This window comes from Trichomycterus rosablanca, chromosome 9 (genome assembly GCF_030014385.1).
Source record: "Trichomycterus rosablanca isolate fTriRos1 chromosome 9, fTriRos1.hap1, whole genome shotgun sequence".
Classification (NCBI taxonomy): Eukaryota; Metazoa; Chordata; class Actinopteri; order Siluriformes; family Trichomycteridae; genus Trichomycterus; species Trichomycterus rosablanca.
The window spans coordinates 25,468,016-25,483,407 of record NC_085996.1 but is presented as its reverse complement, the minus strand read 5'-3'; the positions used below and the strand labels follow the sequence as shown (position 1 = coordinate 25,483,407).

Genomic DNA, 15,392 nt, shown 5'->3' with positions numbered 1-15,392 from the left:
GGAAAACAAGAATAATAATCACTACATATAGAAAGAGAAGAAATCAGTATGTAAAAAAGAAGTACAAGAAACAGTAAGGAGGCGGTTTAGAGGGTGTTGCAGTGGCTTCACTGAAAATCAGACTATCACATCACACTGAGGGAATTTTGCCTCACTTCTTGCATAATTGCTTTATTTTTACCTTAATTGAAAGGTTTCAGGTCCTACCACAGCATTGCAATGTGTCAAGTCAGACACTTTGGTTACATTCATGACAGAACAGGTAGTTACTGGTTACACAAGATTAATCAGTTCACAAGTTCAAGGCAAACACAGTCATGGGCAATTTTGCATCTCTAACTAACCTCACTTGCAACATGCAAACTCCACTCAGACAGCCCCACACGGAGATCGAATGCAGGACCTCTTTGCTGTGAGGCGACAGTGCTACCCACTGAGCCACCGTGCCTCCCTCTTAGTTAGAAGTGGTGAAAAAAAATCACATTTCACAGTACTGCACACATTGGATAGCAATACTCAGGCTAAGCTGTAGAGTGAATTCCACAAAGTAAATATACCAGTACATACTCCATCTTTTAAACTAATCACTTTGGGCAGGCTGGTTTTTGAGCAACTCCCTCAGGCATGAATTTTGTTTGCTCAGTGAGACAAAAGAAGCTCTACAGTCTAAAAGGTTGGCTCTGAAGAGCAAATGCTGCACCTGAATCTCACATTTGAGGAAAATCTGGCATGCAATGAATGATTATTTGTTATACATGCAAACACTTAAACAGTAATATTCCCAAGTGCAAATAAATGACTATTTCTGATAATGTACAGCTTATACGAAAACGTCAGCAACAGCTTTAGTTGGTTTAGAAGCATTTTTTTTATAGAAAAGAACAATACTATACTAGATACCAACCCGATACCGTCATTTCTCCTCTCAAACAACTAAGCAGTAATAATACATGTCTCAATGCACCATGGTTAAACTAGTTATCTAAATAACAATGTTCAGACTGTAAAACAAATATTCTAAAGGAATAAATACAGAAGATACATCACACTTATGCAAAAATGCTGTTTTTATTTTAACTTTTACACACAGAACATTTAGCAGTATTTTTGACTTGTTTAACAAAAGTGTCTACAATTAGAAGTTGTGGATGTCAAACACGATGAACAAATTAGAATTGACGCAGAGTTAAGTTTTTTTGTTAAAGTTCTGTCACGTTTTTAGATTATTAAAAACCAAAGCCCTTATTAAAAAACCCTGCTGGATTTTGAAGAGGAAAACGGGAAACGGTGTAGTTTGTTTTATTTCATAACACTAATGGATTAATTGTTGAGGATGTGAGAGATCTCCAAGCCGGGACAAGCGATTTTCTTTATCTCAGGTGAGCGATTTATCATTTATAAAGTGATTTTTATTGTGTTTAAATAGTGTTTTAGATGTGGCAGTAGTAGATGATTTTTTAAAATGCTTTAAGTTTAAGTAGATCAGTGTGTTTGAATTTCTGAAAGGCTGTTGCAGATGAGTTGTAGATCAGTGGCACATGTTAATAATGTCATCAAGAGTGAGCTGGCAATAAACGTTGGAACGTATCTTTGTGTGTTATTTGCTTTACACACAAACAATGGCCTTATTAACATTAAGTGTTATTTACATTAAGCAACAGTATCGAATCAGATTACAAATTTTTTCCTTCTGATATCCGATCCAGTGAAATCCTGTTTCAAATGAGTTCTGAATTAATCCTTTGGGTAGACTTATGTATTTAAACTACAGTTATACAAATATATACTGAAAATACTGTACCTTCCAACTGACCTCCATCCTCAAGCTCTTGCTTACCGCCTAAAACGTTTGCAGCAATGTTGTTGACCATGTTGAGAATTGCATCTGAAAGCAATACACATGAATATTAATTAAAGCTATAAGCCCTAAAACAATGGTGTAAAACTAAACCCACCTTTCATTTTAAAGAAACACAATTTGAATTTTAATGCATCATAATATGTTGGCGTTATAATTGCAGTATTTAAAAGAAAATAAATTTTTAATGAACTGATGAAACATTACTTCCTTAGTATTATTACTGAATTAAAACACAAACCAAAGCCAGGTTTGACATGAATCCTACCAGGTAAGTTTTTAGGTGTATACATAAACACATGCATTTTTTAAATGACTTTTTTGACACATGACATGGGGCGGGGAGCCCTTTTAGCGAATAGGACAGAAGCATTCGTTCTAACACAGAACCTCCCCCAGCACAGCAGGAGCAAAGCCAACACTTGGAAAGAGGAGCACCGCGTGTGTACAGATTAGTGGCCACGTTTCTTGCGTCATCAGAAAGCAGACAGACATTGTAAGTACATGAGGAATGGTCTAAGAGTACAAGAGTCGGTCTAAACCACAAGTGCCGGTCTAAACTTAGACTAAAAAATCTGGTGTGTGTATCAGCACAGAGTTAACAAATGAAAGGAAGAATTTACAGTGGGGGAAATAAGTATTTGATCCCCTGCTGATTTTGTAAGTTTACCCCCTTACAAAGACTTGAACAGTCTATAATTTTTATGGAAGGTTTATTTTAAGAGAGAGACAGAATATCAACAAAAAATCCAGAAAAAAACATTAAATAACAGTTATAAATTAATTTGTATTTAATTAAGGGAAATAAGTATTTGATCCCCTACCAACCAGCAAGAATTCTGACCCCCACAGACCGGTTATGTGCCCATGAGGCACACAAATTAGTCCTGTCCCTGTATAAAAGACTCCTGTCACAGAATCAGTTTCTTCCGTTCAAATCTCTCGACCACCATGGGCAAGACCAAAGAGCTATCAAAGAACGTCAGGGACAAGATTGTAGACCTGCACAAGGCTGGAATGGGCTACAAGACCATCAGCAAGAAGCTTGGTGAGAAAGAGACCACTGTTGGTGCGATAATTCGAAAATGGAAGAAATACAAGATCACAGTCAATCACCCTCACTCTGGAGCTCCATGCAAGATCTCACCTGGTGGGGTAAGAATGATTCTGAGAAAGGTGAGGTCAGCCCAGAATTACACAGGAGGAGCTTGTCAATGATCTCAAGGGAGCTGGGAGCACAGTCACCAAGAAAGCCATTAGTAACACACTTCGCCGTAATGGATTGAGATCCTGCAGTGCCCGCAAAGTCCCTTTGCTCAAGAAGGCTCATGTACAGGCCCATCTGAAGTTTGCCAGTGAACACCTAAATGATTCAGAGAAAGCTTGGGAGAATGTGATATGGTCAGATGAGACCAAAATTGAGCTCTGGCATCAACTCCACTCGCCGTGTTTGGAGGCAGAGAAATGCCCGGTGGGGATGGTGTTCTTGGGGTCATATCCAGCATTTCTCTGCTCCCAGCTCCCTTGAGATCATTGACAAGCTCCTCCTGTGTAATTCTGGGCTGACCTCACCTTTCTCAGAATCATTCTTACCCCACCAGGTGAGATCTTGCATGGAGCTCCAGAGTGAGGGTGATTGACTGTGATCTTGTATTTCTTCCATTTTCGAATTATCGCACCAACAGTGGTCTCTTTCTCACCAAGCTTCTTGCTGATGGTCTTGTAGCCCATTCCAGCCTTGTGCAGGTCTACAATCTTGTCCCTGACGTCCTTTGATAGCTCTTTGGTCTTGCCCATGGTGGTCGAGAGATTTGAATGGAAGAAACTGATTCTGTGACAGGAGTCTTTTATACAGGGACAGGACTAATTTGTGTGCCTCATGGGCACATAACCGGTCTGTGGGGGTCAGAATTCTTGCTGGTTGGTGGGGGATCAAATACTTATTTCCCTTAATTAAATACAAATTAATTTATAACTTTTATTTAATGTTTTTTTTTCTGGATTTTTTGTTGATATTCTGTCTCTCTCTGTTAAAATAAACATTCCATAAAAATTATAGACTGTTCAAGTCTTTGTAAGGGGGTAAACTTACAAAATCAGGGGATCAAATACTTATTTCCCCCACTGTAAAAGCAAAAAGTAAAAGTACATAAGTGCAGCTGAATTCATGAAATTTGACACTCATCTCCATTAACCCTTTAATGTCCTCACCAAGAAAAAAGCAAAGGAAAAATTTTTAATTTAAATTTTTTATTTGTTTGGGGCATTAATAAAAACAATTGGTGTTTTTTTTTTAAATAGACCCCCCAGTTTTCAAAATATACACCTCTACCAAATGGTTGAGATGGCACTCAGTGGTAAAATCAGAACATGAACCAGAAATACAAAAAATATTAAAAACAATGGGCAATGACATGCTAACTCTTTGTTTTCTTAACTTTTGTGACTTTTTAGACAAGTGGAATGTGTCCAAGGTTGTCATATAACATCTGGTTGTGAGGGCCTTGGGATGTAGTGTTTCTTCCGAGACATATTTGTAGTAAAATCAGAACATAACATCAACAACAATAATAATAATAAAACAATAATAAATAGTAACAACAACAATAAAAAGCAATAATAAAGTGCAGTAACATGCTAACTTTGTTAACTTTTGTGACTTTTTTGAAATACTCATGTGTGATGTGCAACAGCACTAATGGTTTTTCAGCATTGAATCCAATTTATTTCTTGTGGTATGCTATGAAGCATTGCTGGTTTGCATTAAGACACAAGAAAACATTGCATTTCTCACACTTCCACCTTGACACACCCTTTGGACAGAAGTTGCACCGCCCACGCTTGACACTGTGAAGCGGCATGTGTCCACAGTTGTCATAACGCACATCTGGTTGTGGTTGTGTGGGTCTTGGGACATATTGTTTCTTCTGAGACATTGGTGGTGGAGAAGAGAATGATGGTCGGCCAACCTTGGATGCTGTCTTGTTGACTTGCTTCAAAGTGTGGGCGACTGCCAGGCGGAACCTTTTGAGAGGTATTGGTTTCTCATTCAGTAGGTCACAGTCTCTCTTGTAGACCAGCCAGGAGTTTGAGACGCACAGGTCAAGAATGTATCCAAACAGTGGTAAGTACCATCGCCTTGACTTCGCAGGGGTCTTGTACATGTGCACCAGCATGTCAGAAAGATCAATGCCTCCCATATGCTCATTGTAGGCTGGGATAAGTGATGGGCAAGGGACAGAGATCTTTGTCTTGTCAACTTTGCTCCACCTTTTGACAGTGGAAAGAGGTGTGATCCCACAAGCATTGCTCAGAAGGTTGACACATTTGTTGTCAAACCATTTCACTGCAATCACACCATCAGAAGACCTATAATCGAAAGCTCCACGTCCTTTCTTCCTTAGCTGTTGGTCTGTAATCAAGGGTATTCCACTGACACGGTTTGATCGGACAGTGCCGATGCATTTGACACCCAAGTTTGCATGTACATTCTGGATCATCTTAAAGCTGGTGAAGTAGTTGTCACAGAAGACAACTGACAGCTGTGGTTGCGTCATGGTTTTGCACAAAACTGTCACCAGTTTGGCCCCTAGAGTCAGCTCTTGCTCCTGCTCACTTAGGGCAATATTGAAAAATGTGGATGCCCCTTGATAGAGCAGTAGATCATGGATGATTCCAGATGAGCTGGCTCGGCAGAACAATTTAAAGCCGCACTTGTCTGGTTTGTTGGCAATATACTGGCGAAGAGTGCCGGCCCTTGTGCCTTTATATGCCACCATCACCTCATCAATACTTTGTTTGTATGTAGATGGAATGAGGAGGCACTGCTCACGAAGCATCTCAAAAAGGGGGCGGATTTTAAGAAATCGGTCTGGAGTGCTATCCCACTGTTGATTGTCATTAAAATGAATGAACCGACGCAACAGCCTGAATCTTTTACGTGGCATGATATCAGCTATGACGCTGAATCGTGACTCATGGTGCCAGTAGTCTTCAATAGATGGGAAGCTGAAAACACCCATGAAGAGTAGTATTGCCAAAAACTCTTCAATCTCTTGTGGACTAGTTTTGATTGGATCCCCCAACTCTTGGGCAGAGTATAGATTGGTCTGTTGAGCAATATGTTCAATCATCTTGTCAGTGAAGAGTGTTTTGAAATACTGGAATGGTGTCTTTACAGCATCAGGGGGCTCAAATCTTGAATCAGGAACCTGGAATGTCCCAATGTCTTCATGTTTCCAGATTTTCTCCCTGCCTTTGTTTAGGCCTAGGGGTGAAGTAGGGTCACTGGTGTCCTCTGGCTCCTCTAAGGAAACTGTTTTCAGGGAGTTTTTCTCTTTCATCTTCTTCTTACGGGGTGGCGGTTTAGAAGATGAACTTGTTGAGACTATGTCCTCTTCATCCATGGACTCAAAAGATGTTTCTCCAGAGTCTTCTGTTTGTGTGGGCAGATAATCAGGATCCTCTATTTGGTCATCGTCATCACTCAGATCACCATCAGACTCTTGAGGATTTTCTGGTATGAGGGCTAGGACAGAGCGTGGTCTTGCACCATAAAATATTTTCGTGTCCATCTATTATTTGTAAAAAAAAAAAAAAAAAAGTTAGCATACAATTTGTTACAACCAATTTCCTTGTATGTGTCAAAATTTGTCAAATAAATAGATTTAAATATATTTCATGGAATAACAATAAATGTGTCACATGAACAAAATATGAATGATCAGAGATTTTTATTTCAAAGCAAGAAGTTGGTTCTAATTACTATAGCTAAGCATATACACTTTTACCCTAAAGAGTCAATTCAACCATTTGGTCACATATGTTTTAAAAAATTATTTGACCCTTATAAAACATATTTATGCTGTATAAAGTTACATCATTCTGATCATTAAAACCTCTGAAACTACAATGTGCACAGAAAATATGCTTACCTTTGAAAATTTGGCCAAAAAACGTCCGAATGGGTGGCTTGTTTTACTGGTAGCCCACTTCGGCTATGGAGGTGAACTGAAACGGCATACTATTGAAAGACACAGTGACCCCTAGTGGATTTTTTTTGCATAACATACCTCTACCGAATGGTAGATATAGCACTATCAGTTTGAGTTAAGTTCAACAACTTTTCAATAAGATATAGTGACTCAAAATGTGCTCTACCAAAATGTTGAGCAGAACGTTAAAGGGTTAAGGGAAGAGTCACTGTAAAGCAATACAAAGTCAGCCTGATTAATATTATGGAACATTTATTTTTCTAAGGGAAGCAGGATGACACTGCATACATTAACAGGGCACGATAAGTCACTAAAAATGCTGTAAACCATATGCTTTTTACCAGATTTCAATCTAATCCAACACCTGTGGATGATTTGGGCCCAGTGTGTTCAAACACATTCTCTACCAACATCATTTACATTTTCGGCATTTAGCAGACGCTTTTATCCGAAGCGACTTACAGTTATGACTGAACACGATTTTTGAGCAATTGAGGGTTAAAGGCCTTGCTCAGGGACCCAACAGTGGCAACTTGGCAGTGGTGGGGCTTGAACCAGCAACCCTCTGCCCAGTACCTTAACCACTGAGCTACCACTGCCCATCACCAAGTAATTAAGAGAACTGAAGCTGTTCTGTTGATGTGTGGTTGCCATAAACATGTTGTCTTAGAGCAGTAATAGCTAAGTGGTACTGGACTAGTGATCAGAAGGTTGCTGTTTCAAGCCTCACCACCGCCAAGCTGTCACTGAGCAAGGCCCTTGACCCTCAATTGCTCTGCCTGTATTCAATAACATTTGTAAGTCGGTTACGATAAAATCACCTGCTAAACGCCAGAAATTCAAGCTGGCAGTCCAGTACTAGTCCAGTATGTTAACTGCTGAACTATCAATGCCCTGAAGTTTTGTTGCAAGTTCTGGTGTTCTGCATTCTTTCTCATATGTGACAGCACCCTGCTGAGCTCAAATCCTGATAAGCTCAGATTACAGTGTAATATAGTAACTGGCATCTGGTGACCTTTCTAGACTCAGGATACATTCACAGTAACAACAGGCTTGTATGCAGTCAGACATTGTTGAAAAGCAGGCGTCTGAGTGTATGTTATGTGTAATAAAGAGTATATAATGATTTTTAATCAGTTTAACTTTAGAAATGATTGAAACATAGACATGGACCAGCAGTGTTCAAACTCTCACAAACATAGGTTTGTGTGTGTTTTGATTGGTCCTGAAAAAATTTGGTATTAACCATTAGGGGAGGATCTTGATTTGGCATGCTCTATTCTATAGGGACATTGTAGGCTAATGGTTAAGGTACTGGACTAGTAACCAGAAGGTTGCTGGTTCAAGCCCCACCACTGCCAGGTTGCTGCTGTTGGGCCCTTGAGCAAGGTCCTTAACCCTCAATTGCTTAGACTGTATACTGTCACATGTAAAGGTATATAATACAATACAGTGGTACCTTGTAACTCGACGTCCCCTAAACTTGAAATATTTTATATTATATTTGTGTTATTTTCAGTGTATAAGTTTTAAAAACAACACCATTATTTTACATTAGCCTAAAATATATGCAGTTCCACGAGACCATAGAACACATTAACAGGTTTCCCATACGTCCTTATGGAAAAAATACCTTAAAACTCAACACCACTCCCAAAACCAATTGACGTTGAGTTTTTAAGGTACCACTGTACAGGGAAAACTATGACGATAGATATCATAGTACATACTTGTTGCAGAACCCAAGAGGTTTTTCGACTGCTTGTCATCAGGTGGTAGGTAGCCCAGAGGGTAATCTAGGAAATTGAGGTCTGGAGTTAAGAGAACACCTTTAATATTTTTAGCTACTGTTCATCATAATACAAAAACAACAACAAATTGATTTAAAGTATTTTTAAAGTAGTGTTCAGCAAATACAAAATATACTGTATATACAATACAACACATACACACACACGAACAAACACAAATCAATATCATACCATAGTCCTCATCCAGGTACTCAGCCCTCTCAGATGTATACTGTGAGTCAGCAATCTCATCATATTCCTCCACCATACTGGTACCAAATACCCTAATAACCAGGAAAAAATAGAACTGATTAAGAAAGGAAGTGAAAACCAAGACAACAAAGAATTAACAAAACAACAAATACAATTTGTAAATAAAGAAGACTAGAAAACTAAAAAACATGTAAATAACAGTGTTCTATATGTTATCTTGAACTGACATGATAAACAGCTCACATCACAACCAAAGGGGGTTAGGAACGTAAATATATAAGAGGGCAAGTTCCAATGATGCCTAATCTACAAGATACACATTTGTTTCACCTTTTTAAAATTTTACAACTGCTTCACTACCATAATCTTTACCCAAAAACAGTTACTTATTTGTGTGATTATGGGAAGCTGTGTCTCAAGCAATGAACTTTTAAAATATACAGTGGTACCTTGAAACTCAAGGTCCTCTAAAATCAAAATCTTCGTTGAGAAATATGTACCCTTAATCTCAACGTTTCCCTTAAACTCAGTGTTCAGCTTTAATAGATTTATTTAATTTCAAATTAACAATGAACCGCTTCGTTCAGCGCTTCGCTTGATCGGTGTGGTAAAACGTCAAAGTGTGAATATGAGACGAATAGCGCCCACATGTATCTGTGTTCAGCTGTATTTTACTCACTGTTTCACTTTTAAACTTGTGTTATAGCTCGGGGTTATAGCGTTTTAGTACATTATGTCACATTAATCTTTGTGTACCGACACACTCCATAGGATATAACGGCACAGCAAGCGCAAAAGCTATTGTGCCGCTTTTCATGTGAATGCGCCTTTACTGAACGGAAAACGGTATTCCAAGATTAAACATCTCCACGATTAAGAAGCATAAGAAAACAATAAAGGTAAAGTGCAGGTTTTATTGTATTTTTTATTGATATTTAACTGTTTTCGATTGTATTTTTTTATATTATACTTGTGTTATTTTCGGCGGCACGGTGGCTTAGTGGGTAGCACTGTCGCCTCACAGCAAGAAGGTCCTGGGTTCGATCCCCAGGTGGGGTGGTCCGGGTCCTTTCTGTGCGGAGTTTGCACGTTCTCCCCGTGTCCGCGTGAGTTTCCTCCGGGTGCTCCGGTTTCCTCCCACAGTCCAAAAACATGCCACCAGGCTAATTGGAAACACTGAATTGTCCTATAGATACCTAGCCACTAGATGCACAACCCAAGCCCGGATAAAATAGGGAGGGTTGTGTCAGGAAGGGCATCCGGCGTAAAAATTGTGCCAAATCAATGCGCGGACCATGATCCGACCCCATAACCGAACGGGACAAAGGCCGAGGAAAAGAAGAAGATACTTGTGTTATTTTCAGTGTACAAGTGTCAAAAACAACAATGCAGTTCTACGGGACCCTGGAACAAATGAACAGGTTTTCCATACAATGTTGGGGGAAAAAATTCCTTGAAACTCGACTTCAACGAGTTTCAAGGAATTTTTTCCCCCAACATTGTATGGAAAACCTGGAAAACAGGTATCACTGTATGTTGTATAGACACTCTCATTACATCATAGTATTTAGTTTAAACTGTTCATAGTAATTGCAGTCGTACTACTGCGTTACGCTTACCCTGTCACTGTGCTACCTGTGTGTGTGTGTATTTATACACACATACATACAGAAATCGAACAGACATTGTTCAATTTAGTAAACAATATGTGGTGTTTTTAAGTTTTTGGTGTCAGTTAAACCATGGCAACCAAACGCCCACAGATGATAATGACTCTGCTGGTGTGAACGCAGGACAATGAGCAATCAGCGATTTGAGTGACATGAGGCGAAAAGTCGCTACCAGCGTGAACGCAGGGTGAGAGTGTAATTTGGGCGGTCTCACACATAAATAATTGCAACAGGTTTTGCTTTCGTCTTGCTGCCATGTTTCTCTCACTTTCTCTGACAGCTTTAATTGGCTGGCCTCTAACAGCATGGAAATAAACTGCTTATAGAGCTGGTCACTGTGTGTATTTTGTTGCTCTGCAGCAGGCTTGTACCCGTCGTAGGCCTCTCAACCCACATTACTTGCTCTGCCAAAGCAAACAACATGGAATAACACAACCCACTATTACTGCAATTATAAGATAGAGCAGAACCCGTAAAACAAATCCTAAATGTCACAAGGAAGCTATTAAAATGGTTTACATAATGTAATGTAAGAAAAATTATATATATAAAAATATTTTATATATAATCATATTTGAACATATCTAAAACCACCTCTTTGTTTCTACACACACTGTCCATGTTATCAGCTCCACTTACCATATAGAAGCACTTTGTAGTTCTACAATTACTGGCTGTAGTCCATCTATTTCTCTGCATTCTTTGTCAGCCCCCTTTCATGCTGTTCTTCAATGGTCAGGACCCCCACAGGACCACCACGGAGTAGGTATTATTTAGGTGGTGGATCATTCTCAGCACTGCAGTGACACTGACATGGTGGTGGTGTGTTAGTGTGTGTTGTGCTGGTATGAGTGGATAAGACACAGCAATGCTGCTGGAGTTTTTAAACACCTCACTGTCACTGCTGGACTGAGAATAGTCCACCAACCAAAAATATATCCAGCCAACAGCTCCCCGTGGGCAGCGTCCTGTAACCACTGATGAAGGTCTAGAAGATGACCAACTCAAACAGCAGCAATAGATGAGCGATCGTCTCTGACTTTACATCTACAAGGTGGACCAACTAGGTAGGAGTGTCTAACAGAGTGGACAGTGAGTGGACATGGTATTTAAAAACTCCAGCAGCGCTGCTGTGTCTGATCCACTCATACCAGCACAACAAACACTAACACACCACCACCATGTCAGTGTCACTGCAGTGCTGAGAATCATCCACCACCTAAATAATACCTGCTCTGTTGTGGTCCTGGGAGAGTCCTGACCATTGAAGAACAGCATAAAAAGAGGCTAACAAAGCATGCAGAGAAACAGATGGACTACAGTCAGTAATTGTAGAGCTACAAATTGCTCCTATATGGTAAGTGGAGCTGATAAAATGGACAGTAAGTGTAGAAACAAGGAGGTGGTTTTAATGTTATGTTATTGGCTAATTCTAGAGTTGCTTTATTTTAAATTTTACCTAAAACTCTGCAAAGCTGCTTTAAGACAAGGTTCTATAATAAAAAGTTGCATAAACTCACTTCATACAGGTAAAAACAAATGGATTTTATTGTAAAATATACAATAAAGAACTGAGGGAAGGGGAGTAATGATTACACATTAGAAAACATCAAATCTCACCCACCTGATCAGACTGAGGGGACAAAAATGTTCAGAACCGAAATGGGAAAGCAGCTCAACCTACAAATAAATAAACATAGAAAACAATTAGAAAATAGGATTCACTACGTTTTAACCTTAAACAAAAGCCAGCAGTCTGTGCAAATGAGTGTTTTTATTGTGCAAAAACTGTACCACTGCCATGCTTTACTCCACCTGGGCCCTGCCACCAAAGTGCCAATTACCGTGCATTCAAAACAGCTAAGACAGGAGAATGCTAACCTTTATGTACTTGATGAACATCTGATGCAAGATGGTGGAAGGGGAGAAAAACAAGAAAAAGTATCAGTAAAAAAAGAGACATGCCACAAGCAAGTTCAGTATCTCTTTAGCATTTGCCACATTATGAGTGACAGGCTTCACATGCTCAGATCAATGTATTTTACCTTCATGACAAATGTAACAGAACAGGAAAAACATGAATTGGTTTGATCCTACATACACAAGATGCTTTGACTGGAAGGCAAAACATGAAGGAACAAGCCCAAATGTCAGATTGTCAGGACATTAAAATGTAATTCACCTTCACATAATTCATATAAAATAATGTGTGTTGATAAAACGTTATCATTTAATCCTGTTTCACAGTGGAGAGCATCACCTTCAGTAGGATTACATGTGAGGAAATTTGCCTTTAAAGTGAGTAAGATCTAAACCTGAGTAAAGTGGGACCAAACTCAGTATAAAGCAGAACTGAGCATAAGAACAGCAGGTGTAACCGTCCTACACTGTAAACTACTGTACTAAATAGTATGTTTAATTAATACAGTAAACATGGCATAGTTCTACATTAAGTAGCACAAATCGCAGCGTGCTCAATTAGTGCACTGTAAAAGATATACAGTAGTTACACACTATGTAGCACACAGGATGTGAATTACCTTAAGTGTAATACACCTATATTCATTATTCAATTATGCTAATGCTTAAATTAAAATTATAAAAATTATATTGATGTTTGGATAGGTTTTTCATTAAAATAATAATAATAATTAATAATAATAATTAATAATAACAAAAATAATTAATAATAATAATTAATAATAACAAAAATAAAATAAAAAATAATAAAAAATAATACTGATTCTGGGGAAGCCGTAACCCTCACCTGGATAAAGCGGTGGTAAAACCTAATGAAAAAAGGGTAGCTCAAGGTAGCTCAGATACTGGACTAGAACTCAGAAGGTTGCTGGTTCAAGCCCGACCACTGCCAAGTTGCCACTGTTGGGCCCCTGATCAAGGCCCTTAACCCCAACTTGAATTGTATTCTATCACAATTGTAAGTCGCTTTGGATAAAAGTCTGCAATATAAAGTAAATGTAATGAATGAATAATGAATCAAATATCATTCATGAAATGCAAACATTGTAAAGCATGTACAAGAGCTTAATGGTGTGCTGTTACCCACCTCCAAAAGAACAAAATAAAATAGTAAACTTTTCTGATTACTAGTCAGAGACACTATTTCATTAAGAGCATAACTGACGTCAAAAGGCTAAATTTCAACAAGCTTTAAGGACAGAACAGGTTATTAGAAATAGACCCTGGAAATGAGACAGAAAATGAGAGATACGTAAAAGAAAGTAAAGGAAGGCAAGTATAGGTAACATTCTCCACAAAGCCTTGCTGCAAAAAAGCTGATATATTGTATATTAAATACTATCTGTCTGTGGCTACATTGTTAGAGGTATAGAAGCAGGTCAATGTGCCTTTGAAATTTTATCCAAACCAATGGCATATTATACCCGCAAACTGACAGGTCCTAACTGACACATATACAAAGGCGATATGTACCACCGGTGTTGGGTAGCTATTTTTTATAATATGAAGAAAACAGAATACCACTAACACAACATTTGTTGCCAGGCAGGACAAAACCTAGACAGGGCACCAGTGCAGGATAATTTAATATTTTTACCATACACAAAACACATTAAATTGTTACTGAGCTTTAAGTCATCAAATCACAATTCTTGATTAGTAGTTTGAATGTCCAGCTTTGGAGTTGATTTCCCAAACTGTAATTGATTTACCTCACACAGACAAAAAATAAAGAACATCGTGTCTATTACTTTTTTCTTTTTGTTTGTTCTTATGCCTGGCGTCTGTTCATTTTATATTAACAATTAGATGTACTGTATACGTTTTTGATAAACAATATCGCTGTTTTTATTGTAGTTGTCTGATATACACTGATCAGCCTTAACATTAAAACCACCTCCTTGTTTCTACACTCACTGTCCATTTTATCAGCTCCACTTACCATATAGGAACACTGTAGTCCATCTATTTCTATACATACTTTTTTAACCTGCTTTCACCCTGTTTTTTAATGGTCAGGACCCCCACAGAGCAGGTAATATTTAGGTGGTGGATCATTCTCAGCACTGCAAGGACACTGGCATGGATTTTTTAAATACTGTGTCCACTCACTGTCCAATCTATTGGACACGCCTACCCACTTGGTCCACCTTGTAGATGTAAAGTCAGAGTAAAGTTTGAGTTGGTCATCTGCTAGACCTAGACTGCCCACGGGGTGCTGTTGGCTGGATATATTTTTGGTTGGTGGACTATTCTCAGTCCAGCAGTGACCGTGAGGTGTTTAAAAACTCCAGCAGCGCTGCTGTGTCTGATCCACTCATACCAGCACAACACACAGTAACACACCAACACCATGTCAGTGTCACTGCAGTGCTGAGAATCATCCACCACCTAAATAATACCTGCTCTGTAGTGGTCCTGGGAGAGTCCTGACCATCGAAGAACAGCATGAAAGGGGGATAACAAAGCATGCAGAGAAACATATGGACTACAATCAGTAATTGTAGAACTACAAAGTGCTTCTATATGGTAAGTGGAGCTGATAAAATAGACAGTGAGTGTAGAAACAAGGAGGTGGTTTTAATGTTATGGCTGATCAGTGTATGTTCGTCTATGCTAGTGTGACAATGCTTGATGGGTTAACTTTCATTATTATTATTAGTTTTCAGCTTTACTTAATTTTATTTAATTATAAGTCTGAAAGAAAGATTAGTGTTGTATTGTTAGTCCTTCTGACACTTCTCTCAGTAATTTTTTAACACCCATACAGAAAGTGTTAATATTCTTGACAGTTCTGTATTGTTTTTGCTGTCACTGCCTTTAACAGATGTTTTACTTTCTGCAAAGGGAGCAAACAGTTCATTAAAAAATGTCAGTGTGTTTTACA

General features: G+C 38.7%; 2 protein-coding genes across 6 annotated transcripts in view; both read right to left on the bottom strand.

Annotated features, from left to right (window-relative positions):
- suco (SUN domain containing ossification factor) overlaps positions 1 to 15,392 on the bottom strand; it is a 95,619-nt gene that overhangs the window by 9,732 nt on the left and 70,495 nt on the right. For 2 of the 5 annotated variants that reach the window (XM_063002156.1, XM_063002161.1), the window contains 5 exons: positions 12,407 to 12,427; positions 12,150 to 12,205; positions 8,835 to 8,926; positions 8,583 to 8,663; positions 1,802 to 1,885 (listed from right to left, as the gene is read on the bottom strand). In XM_063002156.1, the coding sequence (XP_062858226.1) occupies positions 1,802 to 1,885; positions 8,583 to 8,663; positions 8,835 to 8,926; positions 12,150 to 12,205; positions 12,407 to 12,427 (334 nt within the window). The remainder of the gene's footprint in view (positions 1 to 1,801; positions 1,886 to 8,582; positions 8,664 to 8,834; positions 8,927 to 12,149; positions 12,206 to 12,406; positions 12,428 to 15,392) is intronic. The other 3 variants (XM_063002157.1, XM_063002158.1, XM_063002159.1) reach the window with 3 other exon arrangements.
- LOC134320014 (piggyBac transposable element-derived protein 3-like) lies at positions 4,098 to 7,022 on the bottom strand. The gene is made up of 2 exons (XM_063001296.1): positions 6,793 to 7,022; positions 4,098 to 6,432 (listed from the first exon to the last, which is right to left on the bottom strand). The coding sequence occupies exon 2, from the start codon at positions 6,430 to 6,432 to the stop codon at positions 4,582 to 4,584; it is 1,851 nt and encodes a 616-aa protein (XP_062857366.1). The 5' UTR covers positions 6,793 to 7,022; the 3' UTR covers positions 4,098 to 4,581.